Source organism: Canis lupus, chromosome 13 (genome assembly GCF_048164855.1).
Source record: "Canis lupus baileyi chromosome 13, mCanLup2.hap1, whole genome shotgun sequence".
In the NCBI taxonomy this organism is placed as follows: Eukaryota; Metazoa; Chordata; class Mammalia; order Carnivora; family Canidae; genus Canis; species Canis lupus.
The window spans coordinates 55737908-55764863 of record NC_132850.1 but is presented as its reverse complement, the minus strand read 5'-3'; the positions used below and the strand labels follow the sequence as shown (position 1 = coordinate 55764863).

General features: G+C 37.4%; 1 protein-coding gene and 1 long non-coding RNA gene across 8 annotated transcripts in view; one reads left to right on the top strand and one right to left on the bottom strand.

The window, feature by feature from the left end:
- GLRB (glycine receptor beta) overlaps positions 1–13559 on the bottom strand; it is a 93075-nt gene extending 79516 nt beyond the window's left edge. Inside the window, exons 1-2 of one of the 3 annotated variants that reach the window (XM_072773763.1) lie at positions 13456–13559; positions 11661–11810 (exon numbers count right to left, since the gene is read on the bottom strand). In XM_072773763.1, coding sequence (XP_072629864.1) covers positions 11661–11782 — 122 coding nt within the window. In that variant the 5' untranslated portion in view covers positions 11783–11810; positions 13456–13559. Of the gene's footprint in view, positions 1–8624; positions 8669–11605; positions 11811–13455 lie in introns of those variants that run through there. The other 2 variants (XM_072773765.1, XM_072773764.1) reach the window with 2 other exon arrangements.
- Positions 13560–13717: 158 nt separating this feature from the next.
- The window catches only part of LOC140603136 (uncharacterized), a 54933-nt gene continuing 41694 nt past the window's right edge, over positions 13718–26956 (top strand). For all 5 annotated transcript variants that reach the window (XR_012006180.1, XR_012006178.1, XR_012006176.1 and 2 more), the window contains exons 1-2: positions 13718–14042; positions 26471–26643. This is a non-coding gene — a long non-coding RNA (uncharacterized lncRNA). The remainder of the gene's footprint in view (positions 14043–26470; positions 26644–26956) is intronic.

The window sequence follows — 26956 nt, the reverse complement described above, 5'->3', positions numbered from 1 at the left end:
AAGATACATGACAGTGAACATAGGGAGAAAAAAAGTTAATGAAATAGGAAAATAAAAACTGGTTTGTTTGTTTTTTTCAGTTGAGAGACCCTTCATTATTTTTGTAAACCCTTAGAAAAAAAACAGCCAAAGGAAAAAGCATATCGAAAATTTGGGAGAGGGACGTCTGGGTGGTTCAGTGGTTGAGCGTCTGCCTTTGGCTCAAGGGATGATCCTGGGGTTGGGGATGGAGTCCCACATCATGCTCCTTGAGGGGAACGTGCTTCTCCCTCTTCCTGTGTCTCTGCCTCTCCGTGTTTCTCATGAATAAATAAATAAAATCTTAAAAAAAAAAAAAAAAAAAAAGAAAACTTGGGAGAGCAAAGGTAAGGTAATAGAGAGAGGTCTCAGAAGAAGGTGGAAGAAATGGGTCCAGGGATGAACAAAAGGAAGTCCCTTTTCCTGTTAAGTCAGATGCAAAGGAGAAAAGAAAGGATAATGTTACACATAGCTTTAGAGTGAAGACAGAGAGACACTGGGGGAGTTTCTGCCCAATGACTTCTATTTTTTTTCTTTGAAGTGAAAACTAAGCCTTTATTCTAAGACTCAAAGGGGCAGGGTAAAGGATGAAACAATTATTAGAGAGACAGAAAAATAGAGCCACTAAGGGACAAGTAAAGGATTATTGGAAACATAGTGAAGACCCAGCCAAGACTAGATCACTACACAAAATAAATCAATACAGATTCTTAATAACTGAAAACATCTACATATGTAGAATTAAGCCAAAAATATTATAATCAAATGAATATGAAACTTCTGGATGATATTAAATAGTGCTGCAGTTAGACCTTTGGATCATTTTTTCAGTTATGCCTATGGTGTAACAGAGACCTAACTATTGATGCAAAAGAATACTCACTGCACATCCACGCAGTAATAGGTTGGCCTTTTTATTAGGTTATTCTCAGGAATCAGAGCAGTAAGCATTCCTGAACAGTCATGAATTCATACTATTGTTCTCTTACGAGAGAACTAATAAAGGTCAGATGTTTCAAGTTACCAAACATATTCTATTAGTGATTTAATCAGTGTTTTGCTGTTATTCCAATCAGAGCTCTAGAAATATTATTTCATATTTACATCATCTCTCAGAGGAGCTATTTGTATGTACATAAATTTGAATAATTTGCTTCATGAATTCTAAGTGTAAATTTTCATAAAATGTGTATGGTAAAGGAACCCATTTATAACTCATTTATGAAAGGTTCTCTGCTTTCTGGAACACAGCGGTGCTGTGCGTCTTCCAGGTAGTAGCACAAAAAGAACAGAGAGACTTCTGCAAATATACTCCATTCTTCACTGTTTTATTGTATTATCCACCAAAAGGGGAAAAAAAGATACATTTTTTGTTAGTCAAGTTCCTTAATTTGTGAAAAATTGGTAAGCTAGGAATGCAAACGATTCACTTGCCACATACATTAATTTACTTTGGGATACAATTAAATACCTACATTTTGATAAATCAAGTCTGAAATTTAGATTTCTTTGTAATTAACTTGGTCAAGAAACAGAATTTTGTGTATTCTTTTTCTGTTGGTTTGGCTTGACTGGTTTTAAATCTTAAAGCATAATCCTAAAAACAACAACAACAAAATCCTGAATATAAAGGTACAAAAAGAATCATAAATAAAACTTGGTTGGGATTCCTGGGTGGCTCAGCGGTTTAGCACCTGCTTTCAGTCCAGGGCGTGATCCTGGAGTCCCGGGATCAAGTCCCACATCAGGCTCCCTGCATGGAGCCTGCTTCTCTCCCTGCCTGTGTCTCTGCCTCTCTCTCTCTCTGTCTCTCATGAATAAATAAATAAAATCTTAAAAAAAAAACCCTTAAGTCTTAAAAGACATGGCTGTCATAAATGAATGAATTAGTGAAATTAAGAGACTACGAAGATCAAACTTTTCCCTATACATGACCCACGTCTCCCTAAAATTAGTGACTTATCGAAAGGTCATAAAGCCAATCAGCAAAGTACTAATTGAGGTATAGCAGTGTTCTTTCTCCTGTATTATCAAGCCATCAAGATTTAGCAGACATACAAAGGGAACTTTAAATAATATATGCTCAGAGGTGTTACCTTTAATCACAATTCCAGTGAGCCACTGACTCACCAAAAGATTGGTTTCCTCTATATAGCCAGTCATCTATTTTATTCCATTTGATTTAGCAAGCATAGTGAGGTTCTTATGCAAAGAATTCTGAAGTAGTAGGATATATAAAATTGTATATGTATGTGTATAATATGTGTATATATATACGCTTTCACATATTTATTAAATATATGTGAATATATATATGTATATATGTGCTTTTATACTCTACCAACTTCAAGATTCTTTGCATAAGAGCCTCACTTATGCAGGCTAAATAGGTGTGTGTATAGACATTTGTTATATATGGTTAGAGTTAATTATTAACCATCTCAATTGTAAATATTTGAGATGAGATGGATGTGTGTATACATATATGATGAGGTGTGTATATTTCCATGTATTAGAGTCAATATATACATAATATGGTTCGACTAGAAAATAAAAGATATCATATGAAGAGTATTAGTATTAAATATAATCAAATGCCAAAACATACACCATGGACAAAAAGGATTTGAAGAGTTCAAGAAGAGGGAGTTAACAGTAGTTCTTATCATAGACTCATGAAATCTTGGGGATGAAAAGAACTTAGATTCTGTAACTTTCCAGTGATGCTTGATTTGGTTGGTAGCCCTACCCAAGCTATGTTTAGTCACTCTAGCAACAAAGAGCCACCCAAAGAAATCCATTTTACCTTTGGACAGTTCTATATCCTTTAAAATTGAACTTGTCTTCCTCTATGCTTCTCTTTGGTCTTGGTTAAAGAAGTTATCTTATATAATAAAGCAGGTAATTTCTATTCTTCAAGGAAAACAATCCACAGTGTAATAGATCAAACAACAAATTTTCATGTTTCTGCAACCCTGATCGTGATTCCTTGAACAAACGCTCATGTAATTCTAACCATCACAAATGATAGTAACCAGAATTTATATCCACCATATTAACACTTTTTTCTTCTTAAACACAGTATTTCTATCAGTGACCAAGAAAGTATTAAGCAGCTATTGCAAGCTATCAATTTATATTAATCTAATTCTCAACTGAAACTTCTAATTATTTTAAGACTTTCATAAGGCATGGTAATATTTAAGATGAGTCCTAAAGGACTGGTTAAAAACTATACAGATTAAGCTGGAAGTTGTCACTCTAAACATAAACATGTCTAAGCATAAGCAATAGCAAGAGAAGTTAAGAAGCAATGATAGATCAGCCTTTCTAAAATTAGAGGGTAGTTTCACATAAAGTTTGGGATGCAAACTAGAGAAACCCATGAAAATCAAAGTAAAGAGTTTGCACTGGGATCCATCAGGCAGTAAGAAGCCATTGTGGATCTTGAACATAATATTAACAAGATGAAAATGGAAACAATATGTAAGATGAATGATAATGAGTAGAGAAAAAATAGGAAAAATAATTAGAAAAATATTGATGAAAACTGTTCAAAATGATGGTAAGTGGAAATGCAATGAACATGACAGATATAGGAAATCATTCTCAGAGAAAGAAGGACAGGTTCTATTTAAGTTTCATGCCTGAGTAGCTAGAGTAATGAAGATGCCAATTTCAAAACCTGGGAAATTATTTGGAAAGGGAAGATCATTAATTCAGTTGATGGCAAAAGAATGGCATGCCATTAAGCTGGCACTGTTCAGTAGGTAGTAAGACAATACGCAACTAAACATTAGTGGAATATTCAATCTAGATATGTTATAGTAATAATAACATAGGCAAATTTCAGTTGTATTCATTACAAAGACTACTCCTACCCTTTTGCAATCAGCCTTTCATCTTTTGGCCATTTATCGTGAACTTCTCTTGAACATTTCCACTAGGCAGAAACTAGAACTAAACTAAAATCAACCCCCTCTAGTAATCAATGGTAGGTATAAAATAGCTAATATTATACTTGGCCAACACAGAATAGCTTTGATTATTCAGTATACCCACCCTTCTACCACATAAAACTGACGTGTACAAATGCTATCATTAAGCAGTACAATATCTCTCTATAAAGGAGACAAAAAATTATCATAAAAAATACCAAATACTTTTACACAATCTTTTTTTGGTTTGTGAACAAACTAAAATAAAGAAATTACAATGCTTCCTGTTATGCACACAAAACCACAGTAAAAACTTCTTTTTCATGATTTTAAAGGTAGAGTGCCAACAGTCTGGAGGAAAGATCATGAAGAAGACGAGATAAATTCAAGTTAACATGACTAATATAAATAATAACAGCCCTCATCTAGTATCAAGCAAGGGCTTATTATTAAGCTTCCCCATACCTAAGATACAAGTATGGGCAAAGATTTTAAATTTAACTTGTAAACATTTGTGCACTTATTGTAAGCTATCAGATACTTGAAATTCAAACCATCCTCAACAAGTGGTAAAACGTTCCCTAGGCTTACTGATGGTAAAATATGGCAGCATGTGCCAAGACGTTACAGCCCAGCCAAATTCAGTATGTATTCTAAAGATTTATTTATTTCAGAGAGAGACGGAGAGAGCGCATATTCGAGTGAGTGAGGGGCAGAGGGGGAGAGAATGTCAAGCAGACTTCCCATGGAGTGCAGAGCCTGAAGTGGGGCTGGATCTCGTAACTTTGAGACAACGACATGAGCTGAAATCAAAAGTTGGACATTTAATAGACTGAGCTACCCAGGCACCCTTAAATTCAGTATTTAAAAGTGTAATTATGTCTGCTGGGAGCACATATCGAAATGACAAGTAACGTTTTGTTGTTGTTGAGATCATTGTGTTTTGGTTTATTCAATCAAAAGTTCTGAACATATATTTTAAAATGTTCTGCTTTCATATGTAAAACACCTATAAATACAAGCCCATAAACCTATGCATTCTTACAAGTTATGGCAGCCATTCATTAGATCACTAATATCTGCCATCCACCAGTCACTATTTGAGACATATTTCTTCCTATCGGTTTAGGTCAGAAAAGAGGAAGACTTTCTGGGTTTGAAAGAGATACTTTTAGAATATGATCGTTCAAAAAAATAAAATAAAACAATAAAATATGATCGTGCAGGAAATTCCAAGAAGAAACTCTATCACTGAAGTTTTTTAAATCCTTCTTATTAACGACAGACCAAGCTATGTTTATTTAATGTGGTAGAGCTTTCCAAGACAATGCACCAAAAATCAAGGCAGATCGGCTTAAATCTGTATTGGGATAAAATTTTCAAATTATTCTTTCTCTTCTATGGATCAATAGTAAGACTGTAATAAAATAGAATACATTAGAATCAAAGATTCTTAAAAATCTGGCAAACTGAAATGACCTTAGATATCACCATCTAGTCTAACCACCTATCCAATGTTCAAACTTTCTATAAAATGTATCTGTCAAATAATACCCCTCATGCCAAGTGCCTCCAGTTACATGGGACTCCACTAACTCCCTTCCCAGGCAATTATATTTAGGCAGAACTCTTACCAGAAAGTTCTTCCTGAGAGCTAAAAATATACCACCCATAGCTTCTACTCATTAATCCTGGTTTTCACTATTGGTGCCAAGCAGCAAAGTCTACTTTCTCATCTATGTCATAGTTTTTCAATCATTTCAAAACAACTTCTCAGTATCTCAGTTTTTTTTAATCTCCCTAATATGACATGATTTTAATGATGTGAATCGTTTTTCTCTCCCCTGAAAATACTGACTAGCACAATGCAGAAATCTCTGTAAGTCTTGCTTTAAATATCATTCTATTAAGAAAATACACTTAACATAAAATTGGCAAAATAAAAATACTAGTTTCTTGGGGCGCCTGGGTGGCTCAGTGGTTGAGTGTCTGCCTTCAGCTCAGGGCGTGATCTTGAGGTCCTGGGATCGAGTCCCAATCGGAGTCTGCTTCTCCCTCTGCCTGTGTCTCTGCCTCTCTCTCTCTCTATGCCTCTCATGAATAAATAAATAAATCTTTCAAAAAAACCAATCCTGGTTTCTTTAAGTAGCTATACTCATTTGTATCATTTGTATTATATACATATAATACATATATACATACTATACATATACATATTTTATAAATCATTAATTACTTAAATTTTTTCCCAAATGTTCTCTACCATACCAAGTTTTCCCATCCTATACTTGCACAGATGATTTCTGGACAAAAGCCCAATTTATACTTCCATTTATCTTTTTTATATTTAGCCCATTACTCCAACCCTTCAAGATCATAGTAGATCCTAGTTCTAGCTCAGATACTCATTCTATGTCCCCAAATCACATGATCCCCAGTTTGGGTGTTTCCTCTGTACACTCTTATTTTAGTCATTGGTAAAATGTTAAACATGATAAGGCCAAAATTTTGCCAGGAAACCAACTAAGCTAGAGATGTTCCACTAATTACCCAGGTGTTAACTCATCTCGTTGCCCCTATTTTGAGACCATATTTCTGAATATGGCCCACAGGGACTATATAAGTTATTTTCAAGTACCTAACAAAAATCAAGTACCTTAGCAAAAGCCAAATATCTTTAGGTTTTTATTCACTCATTAAACAAATTTTTATTGTATGGATACTTCCTTTCAGGCACTCAATTGATCTCTGGTGATTGAGTCAGTAAGACACTGCTCCCAAGGAGCTTACAATCTAGTGGGGGGGGAAAGCAGACAGTTACAATTGATGATTACTATACAGTATTATGAACATGATAGGCAATCAGGGAACTATGAAGGCACAGAGTGCAATTATCTAAGTCAAATGATCAGATTAGGAAAGTTTTCTCAAAGGAGACAGCAAGGTTTGAGTGTGAGGTCATTATGGGACAGTCAGATTAAAATTTGGTTATATGGGTGTGGCGCTCCTCAGAGGTCTGGGCCAGACATACAGACTTAGGGGTGTTAAAAAGAAAATCACTGCCCAAAATGGTGTCACTTAAGCCAAGTCACCAAAACGGACCTAATGCCTAACCCAACTGCATTTCCACCTACCCTAAAGACATAGTCTTAACTGGTTAGTCAGGAATTTTCTGATCAGCATCAATGAGGAATCTGTCACATGTGCCCTCTCCATCCTCCAAAAGATGAGGTAATCTACCTAATAAAATCTCCTGCCCTTCTCCTTAAGGGAAGGTAGACTTGCCTGAAGCAATCCTTTCTTTTGCTGATAGCTTGTTGCCACACTCTCCTTCCTATAAAAACCTTCCACTTGTAGAACAGTGAAAGATGCTATTTATAGCCAGGGATTTGGGCAAAACCACTGAGGCAGGAGTTAACTAAAGAAAAAAGGAAAGCAAAAAAAAAAAAAAAAAAAAAAAGAAAGAAAAGATAAAAGGAAAGCATTGGCATTTCAGAGAAAGGCAATGTGAAAGGTCAAGTGTGTACAAAACCTGACTCACACGTGTTGGGTTGGGAGGGGGGCTGGGATAGAAAGATACTGCTGGAGGGGTCAGAGGGCCAGCTCAGCAAGAGCTTTGTGTGTGGAGCCAAGAAATGAGCCAGAGGCCAGTTCAGCAAGAGTCTTGTCTGTGGAGCCACAGAAAGCTAGGGAGGCCCTTCAAGAGCTCTAAGCATGGGAACTACCTGCCTAGACTGAAGATTTAGAAAACATACTCTAGGGGCAATGTCCAACATGATTGATGCAGGAAGACAAGAAAGAAGCAGGATGACTCATAAAGTGTTCACCAAAATGTGTGGAGAGGAGTAATTAAAGCAGTGCCCACAGGGGAGTGAAAATGAAGGACATATTCCAGAGATGAGAAAGACTCTGAACCGCCAAGTCTTGGACCCTAATGAATTTTAGATGCTACTGTAGAAAGAGAAGGTCTAAAGAGGTAGCGGTACCATTTGCTGGAGAAGGGAACACTGTATCAGGAGAGGTGGAGAGGATTTCTGAATTCAGGTTTTATCATTTTACATTGAGTTTGAGATCAAAATAGGGTAGCCAGCCCGAAACACTGGATGAATGGATATGCCATTCTTCAAAGAACCTTGGGATGGACATAGAGACTTAATAGTGAATAGATGGTAATTACAGCATAGGTTTGGACAGAATCTCTCAGGCAGACTATATAGTCAGAGGAGAGACCAACAGATGAAGGCTGAAGTGAAATTCAAGCTATATGATAAAACATTGTATCCAAGGACCTAATCAAAAACATTTTCTCATTTACAGTTTATTTCTTATATTTTAATAATTATTAAATTTCTGAAGTTTTTGAAAGGAAATTTATCAGATTGCTTGTCAATGTGGTACCAGTGTTTCACTTATACATCAGAAAACAATAGCATAAATTTATGTGATAGCATCTCAAAACAATGTGAGTTAAAGAAAAAGTAGGAAAAGAGCCAGGAAAAGTTTATGATACAATTCAAGCTCAGCCTCAAGATTAAACCCCACAATGTTAAGGACCCCAAGCCTTTTATTTCCTCTACACTTTAAAACCTTTTTCTTCTTATTTATAGTCTTGGTTGGGGGAGAGGATATTGTTACAACAGTAGAAGGGGAAACGTTTGCTATACTCACACATTAACTGCATACGTGTATACAACCCCACTGTTTCAGCAACTCTTTTAAAAAAAAAAAGTCTAAATAAATTTTAAAAATCACTGAGCAAGAGATCGCTATATTAAAGGGCATTATGGTGGTATCTGCCTAACTTTCATAATCTCAAATATTCCTCTTAGTCAAAATGTTTTATACTTTATCGATTTATATGAGATAAGCTAACTGGATCATGCTTTAATATACAAATGATTTGCATGTTCTTTTACAGCACATTATTATAGCTAAGATTCTTAATCTGGATGTTCAACAAAATTTAATATAATGTATCCAAACAGAAAATTCTAGTCTTCTGAAGTTCATCATCAGTGATAATAAATCAAAATTCTTAATAAAATGCTCAAACAAAAAAATGTATAGATCTTATTCTCTGGGGATCCCTGGGTGGCTCAGCAGTTTAGCACCTGCCTTTGGCTCAGGACATGATCCTGGAATCCCAGGATTGAGTCCCACATCGGGCTCTCTGCGGGGAGCCTGCTTCTCTCTCTCTCTGCCTCTCTCTCTCTCTCTCTGGGTCTCTCATGAATAATAAATAAAATCTTAAAAAAAAAAAAGATCTTATTCTCCAAGGCACATCTACTTTTTAATACCTCAGATTTTTGGCAGCATCACCATGGCAACTGTTAATAAAGTTTTATCTTTTAGTCTCATAATTATAATAAAATAAAATAAAATTATACTTTTAAATTTCATGGTAAAATTTTTCAAAAATAAAGTTTCAATTAATTATACAGCATGCCTAAAATACTGTGATATGGGCTTACCAAGTGTATATTGGGTCTTCTATTTGATGATTTCCATATTCACCAAAAGAGAACCTAAATGTTTCACTCTTAACCTACTAGAAACAACTTTAAAAATTTGTCTTTAATAACTATAGATACTGTAAGGATATAACCAGTTTATATGTAAGACAATAGTGTAATTCTGAAAAGGGACAAAATGTCTTCTAAAGAACTCTTGTAAGATAGTCTGTAGTTAAGGGCGCCCGGATGGCTCAGTCAATCAAGCATCCGACTCTTTGTTTTGGTTCAGGTGGTGCTCTTACAGGTTGTGAGATCGAGCCCATGTTGGGCTCCATGTTCAGCGGGGTGGTCTGCTTGAAGACTCTCTTCCTCTGCCCCTACCCTTCTCTAAAATAAATAAAATAAATCTTAAGGGACACCTGGGTAGCTCAGTGGTTGAGCATCTGCCTTTGGCTCAAGTCGCGATCCCAGGGTCCTGAGATTGAGTCCGGTCAGGCTCTCCACAGGGAGTCTGCTTCTCCCTCTACCTATGTCTCTGCCTCTCTTTCTGTGTCTCTCATCAAGCAATAAATAAAATCTGTAAAAATATAAATAAATAAAATGAATCTTTAAAAAAGATAATGTGGTAATCCTAAGGCTTGCTGTCACCATTGTCAGAACTCTGATTGATGACATTTGATAGGGGAGGGGAGGTGGGCAGGAGGCAGAGGAAAAAGGCCCTATCAACTTTCACATATAGAGAAACCTGACTGGCTGAAGTTGGCCTGACTCTACACATAGGATCACCATGACTGTAAGACACATGCAACAGTTTATATCAATATGCCAACATTCATCAAGTAAAAAGTTAATATAAAAATATCTAAAACATGAGTATACGTCCTTTCGCTTGGGAGGAGTAAGGCCTGACAATGTCCAGTTCCCTAAAACGCTTATCTCCTGGTTGTGATGCAAAAACTCTGAACACTCAAGAGTAGTGAAAGCTGCAGATGGTGATTATTCCTGAACCTGCCCCATCAGATACTTCATACCCAATTGGCAGGTGGCCGAGGAGGGACACATCAGTATTATCAGGGCCATCCTGTTACAAACCCAGAAATCTGGCCCTGATATCAGACTCTGCAGCACTCAAACAAGCAGGACTAATAAACTTGAAAACCAGGAGATACTTCTAAATTGGGAGCTTTATTTAATGCAAGACTATAAACCAGGAGATACTTCTAAATTGGGAGCTTTATTTAATGCTAGACTATATATGCATCATGACTCTGTCTCCAGACTTCTAATCTCATATATTTATAAAAGTATCCATTCCAAAATACCAATTCTTATATCCTTTCTTAACAAAATAAACTTCCCAGAATGTGCCTTACTATCTCTTACAGAATCCTCTAGTCTACCTTTTGGTAATATTGATGCTGAAGCGTTACCCGTGACCAATACGGCATTTAAAAAATCTTAATTAAAAGATGACCCGTAACAGCAAATGAATTCTTATTCCAGATTACTGCATAGGTTATCTCATTACCTAAAAACACATATTTGTGAAAGTTATTTACTGACATACTCTTCAATTGCTCTAACCGTTAGGTACCATTAAAGATATGCTGTTATTTGCCAGTAATATTAACCCTTCCTATTGGAAAAAAAAAAAAAAAAAGAAAGAAAGTCCAAACCACAAAAGGAGTGGGCAATTTGGATTTAAATTTTGTTTTTACAGGTAACTTCAAGTTTAGTGACACAGCTCTTGAAAAATATCCTAATTTTCCAATCTAGGTCCTTTGCAGAAAAATATTGAAATAAAAAACTGACCTATCATGTGAATTTTCTTCTTCCATGCATCAACATAAACTAAATACATCCTAAAATCATACCTTGGCTAACTAATTTTAAAACTGATATTCATTCTTAGGAATTTTTTTTAAAAAGCCATCTTTTTGAACTGGTATTTGCTCAAAACATGGAATTTTAGTATCTGATTATAGTTGCACAGGTAGGGTAAAAAATAAATAGTTATTTTTTTTATGATTTTATAGAAAATGTATAAAAATCATGTAATCCCAGAGGACGAGCAAAACTTTATAAAACTTTACCTTAAACACTAGGAATTAGCTATCACATTCTAAAACCTCTCTCGTGGGTACATATTCTGATAAGAAAAGTTCTGCTGATATGTGTCTCAATAAACCACCTTACTTTGATAACGCAGTAACATTTCTCCATATAATAATATAAGACATGAAGAACGTACGATGGGCATAGATACTGCTTCTTTTTCCCCTTTCCTTTCTTGGAAGACTTCTCTTTAGAATACGCTTCTTCAACCCACAAGGAAATTAAAATAAAAAAGGCTATCGCCAATAAAAACTTCATCTTGAAAGTTAAATCTCAGGAGATCAATCTACAAGAAAGAACAAGAAAATGTTTACAAAAAGCAGTAATAATACGACTCTAAGGCGTATGACCATTACTATCCAATGGACGAGTGCATTTGTACATGAGATTTTCATTGCTCAAACCTATGTGGTTAGCCTTCAATATATATTTGTGATGTTTAGTGGTAAGGATTAAATAACGGACTAACGGCCCATAGAAAATACAATCCCAAGGAGGTATATGCAACATTTCTGATTTTATAGTCACAGAAAATCGTAAATTGACATTGAATTGCACAGTATATCAATGCATGTTTAGAAAGCTACCTGGAAGGATGTCTAACACGGTGCTTAAAATGGTCATCGTCCTCTTGTACGTTTAGTTTCTCATTTCTTTTAAAAATCTCTTTATTTTTAAATTTTGCATGTATATTTTTTTCAAAAGCAATAAAGCTGTTCTAATGGGAAAGACAATTCTAACTATTAAAGAACTGACAGAGATAAAAGAAAAAATTAGTTTCAAAAGTTTCACACTTTAAATTCATTCTTCTTAATTGTACACATTAAATTTGCAAGTTACCTTTTACCCCAAAAGGGTGCACATTGATTTAAGGTTGCCTTTCCCACTTTCATGTTACTAATATTTACTGAAAATGATTTTCGACATCACAAATTCTAGGTAATATAACATGAAAAAAAAAAAAAAAACCAAACAACCCAGCAAGTATGGTCAGACTCTTCCAAATCATCTTCTTAGTCCTATTTTAATAACATTTTCTATGCTCAAAGGAGAATTATATTCTTGCCGGTCAGACGCATCCAAAAAAAAAAAAAAGAGGGAGAACTTGAAGCGTGTCGTGAAGCCGGAATGTCTAAGCCTCCTGCAGTCCTTCCTTTCCAGGCCACAAACCGTTTCTCCAGCACCGTTTTCTGCAGACGGAGGGGCCTCTCGGTGCCTCCCGTTCACTTAACGCCCATCTCGCCCTTGACTCTTGCTTCTCCTCCGTCTCCGGCGTATTCCGCATCCCCCTTTCTCCCCGGAATTCTCATTTTCTACCATTTCTCCTGCACCCGAAGGGCTCGGTGCCGGCCCCCGCGCACGACAGCGGCGGCTCCGCGGCCAACTTCCCGGGGGCCCCGCGCCCCGGGCTCCCGCCTCGCCGCCCCCCCCCCCCCCGGGACCACCGCCCGCCCCGGCCCCGGCCCCGTTCCCGGCCCCGCCGCCCGCGCTCCGCGGCGCCTCCCACCTCCGCCGGCCGCCGGCCCAAGCCGCTTCGCAGACCGCTCGGCGCCGGGGGCCGCCCCGCAAAGCCTGCGCCCCCCCCGCGCCCCGCATCCCCTGAGCGGCCCCCGCGCCCCGCATCCCCCGAGCGCCCCGCATCCCTGCGCCCCCAGCACCCTCCATCCCCGCATCCCCTGCGCGCCCCGCATCCCCGCATCCCGCGCCTCCAGCGCCCCGCATCCCTGCACCCCCGTCCGCATCCCCGCGGCCCGCACCCCCGTCCCCGTCCCCGCACCCCCATCCCCGCGCCCCCCGTCCGCACCCCCGCGCCCCTCTCCCCGCGCCGGCTCCGCGCGCCTCCACCGGCGGGCGCCGGACCGGGACTTGCCTTAGAGCCCGGCTCGGCCGCCCCCGCCCCCGCCCCGCCGAGCGGAGCCCCCGCCGCTTACCCGAGGCTCCCCGCCCGCGGCGCCCGGCGAGGACGCGGCGGCGGCTCCCGGGGGTGCGGCGGGCGCAGCGCGGGGGCAGCCGCGTCCCCGCCGCCCGCGCCCCCGCCGAGCCCGCCTGACGCGCCTGCTCGGGCCGCGGAGCCTGCGCCGTGACGCGCCGCCGCCGCCGTGCTCGGGAGCTGGGGGCCGGGGAGCGGGGGGCGGGGGGCGGGGGCGGGGGGCGGGGGCCGGGGAGCGGGAGGGGGAGGGGCGGGGGCGGCCCGGGGGGGACCCTGCGGCCCAGCGCTGCAGCCGCGCCGGGAGCCGCGAGAACAGCGGATGCCCTCGAGCCCAGCGGGCGCGTCCCGGGACCCCTGCACCCGACGCGGCCCCCGAGTCCCCCCAGCAGTTCCCAAAGCCCGACCTTTCTAAGCGACCTTAGACCGGCCCGGGGGAGCGAAGCCCTCGAGCCCTGCGGGAACGCCCCGACCTCTGCGCCTCCTTTAAATCTTACGCAGGTCGTGGCCGAAGGTGAAGCTCGAACGTACTAAGGGATTCACATCCCATTTACCAGACTCAACGTCTGATGGTTACACTTTTTGAGTCAGGTAAGACCTTGGCCTTCTGGTGGTAAAGCGCTGGTTGGTTCCTCTGGTTTTCTAGGAGCCTCGCCTTTGACGATGCACCTTTGGGTGATAGACAAACCTTTCCCTTTACCCCTTGACGGTATAGCTAATTAACTTTTTTTTTTTATTGAGAAAGTGTCGTCTAAGGGGCACTGGGTGGCTCAGGCACTAAGCTTCCAACTCCTGATTTTGGCTCAGGCCCTGACCTCACGGTGGTGGGGCTTCAGGCTCAGAGAGGAATCTGCTGGAGATTCTCCCTCCTCCTCCTCCGCCCCCCCCTACTCCTGTGGGCCCTCTCTCAAATAAATAAATCTTTACAAAAAGAGAAAGCAAAAAAAAAAAAAAAAAAAAAAAGAGAGAGAAAGCACTGTACATTTGGACCGACGGTGTATCCCCTAATAAATACTTCATCCCATATCATATGATAGGAAAGGAACATTCCCTGTATATGACCATGTTCTATAAGCTTCACAAGGTGTTCTGCTAAGGTTAGCATTTGATCATTATTTTATTTAAAAAGCTACCCTATTTGGAGCCTCCAAATTGGATCAGGATAGGACTTTGGGTTTTACGAGTATATAAAGGAGATCTGCGTTGATCATATAAGTTTAAGAAGATAGAGGTTTTGGAGAATGAGCCGTGTAAGGAAGTGGGGAGGAACAGAATCTGCTACCCCAAAATATATCTCTTTGGAATAAGGATAACTTTGAGTGGATTATTTTTAAGGAACAGCAGACATAAGTGAAAACTGAGTAGAAGTCACCCTTTTGTGTAAAAAAAAAAAAAAAAAAAAGTTCATATTTATAAGGGAAGCCTCCATTTGTAAGAGTCTTTCTCTCTCTCTCTCTCTCTCTTGCTCTCTCTCTCCCTCTCCCTCTCCCTCTCCCCCTCTCTTTTTCTCTCTACCAGAGAGAGGAGGATGCCTAAATCTAAATCTATAGGAAACCTTATTGACTTAAATCTGTATAACAGCCATACCCTTAGTTACTGTGTTTTTTCCTGGTAACCTCCCATAACTAGCCTTCCTCCCTGACAACCCCCTGCCCCCCCAACGTCTTCTTTGGTCTTTAATAATAGACGGTTTTTAAGATCGTGGCTTGGGCCATTTCAGAGAGTTACTCAGTTTTCCTGGTTGTCTCCCAAGCATACAAGAGGTACACACGTTATTAAACTTCTGTTTGTCTTTCTCCTGTTAATCTGTCTTTTATTGGGGTGTGGGAGGAAAGGTTAGCCAAGAACCTAGAAAGGTAGAGGGAAAATCATTTTTCATCCTCTAGAGAAGGATAATAGGTTTCATGCAACCAAGGGAGTTCAGAAATCAAAGAAAACCTTAAACTTGGTTTTCTCATAATCAAGGTATCACTAAGAGTTTGGAATAATAGGATATTCAGATTCTTATATCGAAATAGACTTACCTTTTACTTACAAAATCTTAGAAACCCATTTAGAAGAGCTTATGTGTTGCAAATACCTAAAATTGACTGACTTACCTTCCCTAGTATTGTCTTTTGATTGTGCCACTTACAGATATAATATTGGAGAATTAGTTAATTCATAAGAAAACCATGCCCAACTGTTTAGATAGGTTTAGATTCGTTTTTGGTTTCTGCCCCAAGTTTAGGAAATACGGTTGGTGACCCAAAATGACCTCTACCAGATTTATAAATCTGTGAAGTTCAGAATTTTGAGTCTATGAAAATGATCAAATCACCTCTATTTATATAGCTTGCTTTGTATTGCCAAAGGGAAAGCTTCCTGATAATTTCATGAAATAATCTATTTCCCTCATCCTATCAAGAGTTAGTCTACTTTCTCTATTTTTTAAGTCTCCATTCACTGTCTTAGTAATTTCATCCAGTTACATGGCTTTCAGTGCCACTGTTGTTGACCCCCAAATTTATTTCTCCAAACTAGACTTCTTTCCAGAACACTAGACTCATAGATCCAATTGCCTTCTCAGTGTCTCAACTTGAACATTTAATAAACATTTTGTACCTAACACATCCAAAATGAAACTAATGTTCTTCTCCCCCAAATTGGTTCCACACTCAGCCTTCTCATTTGATGACAACCACTTTCTTCCAGTTGCTCAGGCCAAAAAGTCTCAAAAATTGTTTTTGATTCCTCTCTTGGTCTCCCTCCCAACATCCAAACTATGAGGAAACTGTCTCTCACTATTTTTGCTGTAACAAATATGGACTGAGTCACCATTATCTCTAAGTTGGATTATTGTAATAGCTTCCTGGCTGCTCTCCTTGCCTCTACCATTGGCCTCCCTTATCAACTGGTATTCTCAACACAGCAGCCAAAAATCTTCAAAACATGTCACATGTCAGATGATGTCACTCCTCAGCCCAGAACCCAGCAATGACTCATCACTTCACTTGGTTTCTAAACCCAAGTGTTCACAGTACCCTACAAGGTTCCGATTGGTATGCACCCTCTCCAAATACTGCCTTCTTGAACCACCCTTCCTCTTAATTCCTAGGCTTCATCCACACTGATCTTGCTGCTGCTTCAACATGCTGGTGCCACACTGGGGCCCACCTAAGGCTGTTGGCTCCAGCTCTTCCTTAAACCTTAAACATTTCATATTTTTCACACCAGTAAACTCCAATGCTCTTCCTCCAACCAGTCATGTCCAACTCCCTGACTTCTCCAGTTGGTTCTGAAACATAACCCTCTCAAGGAGATTTATCTAATATTATTTAAAAATGCAAACTCCCCCCCCACTAAGGATTTATGATTCCCTTTGACCTGTTTTCCCTTTTCTTTTTCATAGTATTTATTGCCTTTTAATATATCATACAACTTATTGATATGTGTTGCATGTCTTTCCTCACTAAAATATAAGCTCAATGAGGGCAGAGATTTGTGTCTGATTTTGTCCATTGTTACTGCCTAAGCACCTAGAACAGTGTTGAATGAATGAGTAAATTTTGGACTACTTGCTTAACCTCTTTAAATGCTGTGTTTTCTCATCAGTAAAATGAAAAGAACAGCACATAACTTGTGGAATTGTTCTAAGAACTAAACAGTTTAATTTATGTTAAATAAGTGGTCCAGGGAAGAGAGATAAATTTACCTCCCCTCTTTTTATTTTTGTTTTTAATGGAATGATTGATTTTTTTTTTTATTAATGGGATCCTGTTGCACAATTCTTTCTGCTTTTTTGTTCCTTTATTTACATCTACCTGGAATCATATGATGAGGCCTAGCTCAACATATTCAATAGGAACCCTATTTCCTATGTACCCAGATTCATGTGGCCTATAATACTTATCTTATTTGATCATCAAATGTAAATGCTGTCCTAAATATCTTGTGTTAGATTGAGAAGCCAACACCAGAAAAAGAGAGGTGTTTCCTGCCACCTTAGTTTTTCATATGGCATAAGCCCTTAGCCCTCTTGCTATTGCCTTTAGGAGTTTTAAAACATTACTCTGGAATATATAAATTAATTCCCTTTTAATTTTTCTTCTCTATGCATCATGTTGATTTGTTTATAGTCCAGATTATAAATCATAATAAGATTTTTCATCATAACTTCACTCCAAATGCTATTATAACCACCATATATTTTCCAAGAAAAGCATGCCCAGTTGTTTTATTTTTCCCCATTTTATTGAGATATAATTGACATACAAACATAATATAAATTTTAGGTGTACAACATATTGGCTTGATATATGTATATACTGCAAAATAATTACTACATCCATCACCACATATAATTAACAATTTTTTCCTTGTGATGATAACTTTTAAGATCTACTTTCTTAGCAACTTCCAAACATATAATATAGTACGTTAACTATAGACATCATGTTGTGCTTTAAATCCTCAGAACTCATTTACCTTATAATTGGAAGTTTGTACCTTTTGACCACCTTTCCCAATTCTTCCACCATGTTCAAGTGTTTTATTTATTTTTTAATTAATTTATTTTAAGTCGGCTCCACACCCAATGTAGGGCCTGAATTCATGACCCTGAGATCAAGAGTCACAGGCTCTACCCAAGGAGTTAGCCAGGCACCCTATGTCCAGCTATTTTAGATGTGTTTTTCCCCAATTCATTTTCTTTAAAGATTGTTCACAAATAGATAATGGGACTATAAATATAAATAAAGAGAAGATTACAACAGAGGATAATTAGATTAATATGTCAGAAGACATATTCATGAGTTCAGAAGACAGCAAAATTTATATTAGGAATTGTCAATGAGCAGCCGGTTTTAACGTATTGGAATAATGAAAACGATATTTGATAGCCCAAGATCATCACTTCCATGTTTCTCCAAGTAGCATATTATCCTTAAAAAGTTCTCCAATCTCCTAATTATTTTTAAACTAACTTTAAATAATAATAGCCACTTTTTATTAATTGCAAGAAATGTCATTGAATTATACTTTAAAAACTTCAAGATACCTTTGCAAGTTATTTTCATGCCTGTATCTTTTCATGAGAAATCAGAATCTTCAAAAGAGAAATCAACTCATCTAGGATAATAGAGTTGGAAGAGGAGGAAATGAGGTTGTTCCATCTTTAATGTCCTATAGAATATTAAGACTCTGATTCTGGTTGCATATAGGTGAGTAAAGCAGCTTGATTTTTAGACATAGACAGAATTCTGATCGCACATTAGGAAATTGAAGCCAAAGAGGCTGTTCTAGTATAGATTCAGGCTCTTACTTCCAAATCCAGGTTAGGCCTAAATATGAACTAACATGTGAACAGCTTGATTTTTAGACATAGACAGAATTCTGATCGCACATTAGGAAATTGAAGCCAAAGAGGCTGTTCTAGTATAGATTCAGGCTCTTACTTCCAAATCCAGGTTAGGCCTAAATATGAACTAACATGTGAATCATTTTTCACTTACTTTCTTTGATTCAGTGTAATGGCAGTAAAAATAATTATCATTATTGATTAAGGTATACTATTTCCCAGATATACACAAAACATGCTAAATTCATGATCTCCTCAACAACTTCATGGGGTCAATGCTATTTTATTACAACTTATAGATGGAGATTCAGAGGCATCATAGAACTCTTACAAATTTTGCTAATAACTTTGCTAATCAATGATTGAGAGAGTTATACAATTAAGTATGTCTGATTCTGGAAACGGCCCTTAAAATATTTTTGTGTCCTGTGACTACGAATAATATATTCAATCATATCCCATGACACCTATAATAACATTCATATACAACCAAAACGCCACATTAATTGTAATGTAATTTTGAGAAGATAAAATAAGAAACATCAATAAGATCTTCCTATTTATGAATTTGAGCATTGTACCGTTTCATCTAATTAAGAAACAATTCTGAACAGTTAAAAGCCCTCTGTATCATCTATCAATACTTCATCAGCCCTTACTCACACAGAGAGAAACAATCTGTAATTGGATGTGCAAGAATTTAAAGTAGATCAAGATTTTAATGTTTTGTTAGAGTATTCACTGAAAAAAAACACCTACATGATAGGATATCACTTTTAGGTAAATCAGATATAGGTCCCAAGTCCTGAGCAAAGAAAGAGAAAAAATAAAAAAAAGAAAAAAAAGAAAGAGAAAAAATTACTGACCTCTATGGAAATCACATGGAAATAACTGCTACTGAACTTCAAGAATGTGCCTTAGGAAAAAAGAAATCAACTTATTTAGTGTCATCAAAGCTAGTCCAAAATCAGTTCTATCAAAATCATTGATTTTAGCCAAAGCTCTTCGCATCCAGGTAGATATTACAAGGCAACCATCATCCAAAAATTGTTTTATGTACCTTATGTATTATTTTATTTCATAGTTAGCATGTGATAGGTTGGCTTATTCAGGACTACTCAAAGCCAAACCTTCCTCTGGGGCAATAGTAGCAATTATTGCAGCAGAAGCAGATGACTAGTAACTCAGCCCATAAATCTTCCAGTCAAATGGAATCTTTCAAAAGTATTTGCAGTTTTTACCAAGTCTGAGCAAAGTTAGAGTTGCCTCTCTTGACAAGCTTTGAATCTTGACCATCATCATTGCTGCAGATCTGAGAAGAGGTCATGTTTTCCTCCAGCAACCAGGATTTCAAGGCTTAAATGTTGATGACAACATCCCCTCTTCCTCCAGTCTCCAAAGCAAATATGTCATATCAGTTTAAAAAGTAATCCAAAAATCTGTTTTTTAGAAACTTGTAAACAATATCAGCAGTGTTTTTTTGTTGTTATCTCTCTTTTTTAAAGACCTAGGTAAGCAATTAATATTAGAGAAATACTATGTATGGTCAATATTAAAAATTTGTTCTTCTAGGTTTTCTAATATCAAGCTAGATCAACTGAAAGTTCGAAATGTGCAAATCATGAATTCTAAATCTATGCCTTTGTGGGAAATGTTTCATATTTTTCACACCAGTAAACTCCATTTATAATTTAGGTATATGGCATAAGAGATGGACAAGAACCAACATTCTATTTTCTATTTTAGCAGGTTTTTGTTTTTTTTTAAGAATAAGCAAGTAAATAGGTAATGGTCCTACAAATATTAAAAGTAAGTTATAGAAAGGAAGCCATGGTATTTATCAAATTATTATGGTTTAAAGTAAGACTTTAAAATCAGGTTCACCAAGGAAATTAAGCTCATGTAATCTTGAACTACTTAAGCTTGCTGTGGATTGTAAAGTTTATATCTCTCTAACCTAATTTTTAAAACTTACTTTATCAATGGAATTTATATATAGTACTGGTACAGGAGAAGAACATTTATTCGAGGACAGCAGCATCAGCAGAAGGGGTGAGAGATGACAGATAAAAGTCTAATTCTGAGGTTGGCTTGGTTGGGAAAGAGAAGCCAACAGGAAAATCAATAAAGCATTGGGTTGGGTTAGGAAAAATGGGATCAGAATAAAATGTTTGGATAAAATCTCTCAGTTACCATTTCCTAAAGTGTGTGCTATGCAAAGGCAGATCTCAGTATGCTTCATGAGAAAAAAAAAAGAAATAGTTAATGACAAATAAACTTGGAATTTGTGTCTATTGTATCTTCTCAGATATTTAAAGTCTTTTAGCATTTTCAATGTTTTGCTATGTCATAAAGAAACTTTTCAAAAAAAAAAGAAAAGGAACATTTCAATGTTATTTAACCCAATATCTCTGTTAACGTGTTTATCCATGTTGTTTTGTTTTTGTTATTGTTTTTTATTTTGGGTTTTTTTTTTTCTGCCACAAGTTTAAGTTTCTATAGACCTAGAGTTCCAAGAAATAGTACTCATAAAATGCTGCTCAGTAAAAAACAGTAAACAATATATAAAATGAACCAACAAAAAAACAGTATAAGAATAGGCTCCTGGGAGATTAGAGGGATGGTGAAAACAATGCTTTTTGCATTTATTTAAGAGGAGAATGTTAGTTAAGAGACCAGTGGCACAGAGCCTGTTTAAAAGGATCTTAAAGTAATCATGACATAAGGCACAGGACTGGATGAGATGAAGGCCGTGAAGATAAACAGAAATGATTAAATCTTACAGACATTCTGGAGAGGCAAGAGACAACTCTTAATTCAGAAAGTTTATACAATAGTTTATACAAACAGTTCTAGAAAGTATAAAACATGGTAACTTTCCTTAATGAGCTCTCTTTCTGTGAGAAGCATAGCAAACAATAGATTTAAACAAACTGCAAGCATCATGAGAGAGTTCAGCATTTAGCATTAAATCTTGAGAGTTCTAATAGTAAACGAAGTGGATAATCAAGAATTAGCAAAACAAGCTTCAGTCAGGGGGTAGGTCTTGTGCCTAAAATAATATGCCAAGAACAAGAGTAGAGGACAGCATTGCTAGCAATGGGAAGAATGAAAACTTGGCAACAGATGGAAGGGAAGAAAAATTCCACAATGATTCCAAGACTTGAGCCTTAGAAAAAAAAATTAGAGTTTTCACTAAAAATGAGCAAGAAGGAGTGCTGGTCCACAGGTGCCACACCAATGAATATCATATCCATCAATCTTAAAATAAGCCAAGCACAATACTATCCCCTCTTTTAAATGTACCACTCTCTAATAGCGTAACATTAGAGTATTATCATTACAACAAAAAACTCATGTAAAAGGCATCTATGGCCTCCTAGGAGTGAGTTCTTACTGGCTTGGGGCTCTAGGGGCAAGGATTCCCATTGCTTATCAAAAGGATGTCTGAGTTGGGTTTTCTAAAATTGATATTCCAGATTGACCAAAGGGAAAAAGGAATTCGTAACAAGTAGAAAAACATGTGTGAGACATAGATATAGATTACATGATATATCCATATTTTTGTAGTTTTATTTTACTGGAATATAAAGAGTTGATGATATGAGGAAAAATGGACAGAAAACAAAGCTGGAGAAGTTGAGATGGGCCAGATTATGGAGGGTCTCGTATATAATGTTGTTCATTTTATGGGCTGTAATATAGCAGCAAAGCACTTAAGAAAAAGGAATTATATAATCAGGTCTGTTCTGTAGAATGATTACTTGAACAGCCATTTGGAGACAATGATAGGAGACAAAACAAGGAACAAGAGGAGTACTGAGGAAGTTGTAAAAGTCTACACAAAATTATATGGGCCCAAACATAGGCAGCATCTTGGAAAATAGAAGAAGCCAGAGATTATTAGGGATGTATATGAAGCAAAATTCCCAGGACTGGTGATGATCAGTTGTTGGGGAATGCATATGGAACATGATAGAATGAGAATGGCAGAAGCAAGCATGTGGATGAGCAAAAACAGAGGAACAATAGGGTAGTTATTTTGTGTCTTTTGTTTGTCCTACTTCAGTTCAGTGGCTGAAACAGGAATAAAAATTACAGTTAGGCAGTTTCAAGGAATGGCTTTTTTATTAATATCCTGAACTACACTGCTTCATTTCTCTTTTGCTGTATTCCCCTGATAAAACTCCAACCCTGGGTGAAGCCAATTACCTGCTTTCTCCAAAACTGAGTGAACAGATTAATTACTTACCAGTAGCTTAAATGACATTTATAATAGTTTGGCCCTTTAAAAACACAACAATATTATTATGTTTGCTGTTGTTTTCCATGGTTATTTCATACATTCTCCACTCTTCTCAAACCTCCGAACATCCCACTTCCTACTCAGGCAACCAGTGAGAAACTGGAAGCCATCAGAATGGGTATTCCTCAAGATTAATTCAACAAATCTACTTATGATAAGAATTTTTCTTTTCTCCTTCCATTCAGTTAAATAAAACATCTCCTCTTCTATGTTTCTTGTCCTCTCCAAGGTCAATTCCCTCACCTGTGCTTTGAATCTTATCACCTGTGTTTTATGCAGGAACTATAGTACATCAATTCTCCTCTCTCTTTCCTTTACCTTCATCTTAACCTTCTCTACTAACTCCATCATTAAACATACCAAGGCCTTCCAACATTTAAAAACAAAAATGCTGAAAGGCTTCTTCTGAAAGGCTAGGTAATCTACAATAAACTTCAATATGAAATAAAAATAAAACTGCTCATAAAACATTCTGACTCTGAAGCTCTGTGTCTACAGTTTTGCTTGCTCTTTTGGCTAGAGCTGTCTTTCTCTCCCCTTACATATTCAACTGTACTATGTCCTATTGATTGGAAAGTATCTGACCCAAGTCAAAATCATTTTAATTTACTAGGGCTACCATAATGAAATACCATAGACTGGAGTTTAAACAGCAGAAATTATTGTCACAGTTCTGGAGGCTAGAAGTCAAAGATCAAAATGCCAGCAGGAAAAAAAAAATGCCAGCAGGGTTGGTTTCCTCTAAGGTCTCTCTTTTTGCCTCACTTGCTACCTCTTCATATGGTCATCCCATCTCCTCCTCTTCCTCACCTCCTCCTCTTCTTCTTCTTCCTCCTCCTCCTCTTTCCTCCTCCTCCTCCTCTTTCCTCTTCCTCCTCCTCCTCCTCCTCCTCCTCCTCCTTCTTCTTCTTCTTCTTCTTCTTCTTCTTCTTCTTCTTCTTCCTTCTTCAAGATTTACTTTTTAACTAATCTCTACTCTCAATGTGGGGCTCAAACTCACAACCCCAAGATCAAGAGTTGCATGTTCTACCAACTGAGGCGGCCAGGCACTCCCTCCCTTCTTTTTCTTCTCTTTCCCTTCTTATAAGGACACTTGTCTTATTGGATTAAGGCTCTTTCCTAACAAGATCATTTTAATCACCTCTTTAAAGATCTTATCTCCAAATATGGTTGCATTCTAAGATACTGGAGTTGGGACTTCAATGTAGACATTTGAGGGGGGGGCAAATATAATTTAGCCCTTGACAAGTACTATAAGCAGATACAAAAAGAAAAGCACGGTGAAGACTCTCATTTTATTGACTACTTAGGTATCAGTTTATTAATTTATTTTCTTATTCTGAAGGTAGAAGGAAAGGTTGCAGACATACTATTTTGGACTTTGGACACAGCAACTAGAATGGATAGCCGAGATAGATGTGTGACAGGACTTTGAAAAAGCCGCTGAAATAGAAAAAATAATATATGTGAGAGAGATTTCAAAAGAAGGATCCACGTTATTTATAATGCGATTCAATGTGGAGGGTAGTGAAAAACACTCAAGTACCACTCATGGTTTTTGAATTTGAATAAGTAGGTGGCTGATGGGATATTTATAGAAGTATGGGACAGAAGAAGGGCAATTGTAAGAAAGATGAAATGTTCTATTTCGGATGCATTGTTTTGAGGCACCAAATAGTGATATTTGGCAGGAGAAAGTCAAGGATGACAATGTAATATAAGGCACAATACCAACTGATACACTAAGGGAAAATACAGGGAAAGAAATCCAGCTATCTCTTTGGAGATGCTTCCACTTAGAGGAAAGATGGAAGAATTGTTAAAATAGATAAGGAAGTAAAATTCTGGAAGTAAAGAGGAAAGAGATTTTGAAAATTAAGAAAGGATAATTAACATAATAAAAGACTGCAGTCTGGCATTTTCAATAACTGAGATGAGGTTCACAAGAAAAAGAGGTAAGAATGAGATAAAGGATACAAAACAAGCATAAATTATTTACCTTATACCAGAAGCTTTATGTACAGTATTTCCAACTCTGAGGTAGATATCTTTTCTCATTTTTTTCTATGTATTTCTATGTACATTTCATACTATGTATGAAATACATAGTATGTATTCTATGTATTAGAGCCAGAATTAAAATCTCGGAAAGATAGAAGAGTTGTTAAAATTTTCATTTCATGAAAATACTCTGTTTTGTGTAAATGATTTATCGTATAGAACTTTAAAGACAATATATGGAAAGTCAAAACACAATACTGAAGGGAAAATCGAATTGGTAAAAATAGATGAATAGATAAATGATAGATAGATGATAGATAGATAGATAGATAGATAGATAGATAGATAGATAGAGATAGAAGTCTCCAAAAATATTAACAGAGAGCAGTCTGACATTTTCAACACCATATGTATGTCATCAAAGTGCCAACAGGAAAAAAATAAAAAATAAAAAGTGCCAACAGGAAGAGAATTCCCTAAGCATTTATGGACTCCATCATTAGTCAAAATTGATACTTCAAAGTAATAACTTTTTATTCCAAGACAAAATAGTTAATGGACTTTTGATTTTTATTTCTTATTTTGTGTTAAATTTCTTTTGTTTATTATTCCATTTTATTCAATTCAGTTTCCTATACCTTCTTTATAAATTAATCAGACCTAGGAGTGATCTGCTTATTGAAAGCTTATGAAGATAGAAATGATAGAGTGCTAGAACAATAGTAGACAGTATTTTTTTAAGTAAGAAAAGTACTCATTATGACTGAAGTAATACTATATAGCTCATTTTTCTCTATTTTTATTTGAATAAAAACATGTTTTAGATATTTACTGTGGGCCAAACATTACATAGGCAACTTAAATATAAAAACCAGTAAGAAATGATACCTACCTGAAAGTGATCCAAAGTAGGGGAAACAGGGGGATGTGGATGGGTCAGTTGGTTAAGCATCTGCCTTTGGCTCAAGTCATGATCCCCAGGTCCTAGGATCCAGCCCCATATCCGGCTCCCTGTTCAGGGGGGAGGCTGCATCTTCTTCTCTCATTCCTCCCACTTATGCTGTCTGGCTCTCTCTCTCTTTGTCATTAAATAAACAAAATCTTTAAAAACACAAAACAAAGCAAAGTAGTGGAAACAGACATTTGAAAAATACTGTGGTTAAGAGTTGTCACACAGGTAAGTACAGAGCACTCTGGGGCACATAGCTCAGACTGGAGGACTCATGCAGGTTTCCCAAAAGAGATTATTAAAATGAACCTTGTAGAATAACTAGAAGTTTGATAGATAAAAGTCCTTTTTGGTGCAAAGATTTTTTTTCTAAACATGCAGACCAGGATGTATATGGACATTTGACCTGAGTGTGAACCCAACAGGTATTCAGAACTACAGTATGGCTGGAACCTTGTAGGAAAGGGGAAGATAACACTGGAGAGGCAAGTCAGATCAGGTAATGAAGAACACTGAACACCATGCTGAAGAGTTAAAATTTCAAGTGGAGGATAAAACACAAGAGGATTTACATTGAAGAAGTATGATTCACAAAAGGGTATGTTGATTCTGAACTCTTTCCAAATATTAAAGAGTTTCCTTAAGATAGATTAAGCAGACAATGTAATGAATTTGCACTGAGAGTAAACCTCTTCCAATGTAACATATTGTGATTCCAACATAGCACGTTATCATTATTTCATTTTTCTGGCATATCAATTCCTTTTTGGTATTTTTATTAAATAGCTGTAAAATTGATTTAAAGGATTATTTGTGGGATTTTTAAAAGAATTTAAATGTCTCCAGTTAATTGCACACAAAACTTCAGCATCAATCAACCTATATCCTTCATTGATAACTGGCTGTTTCCC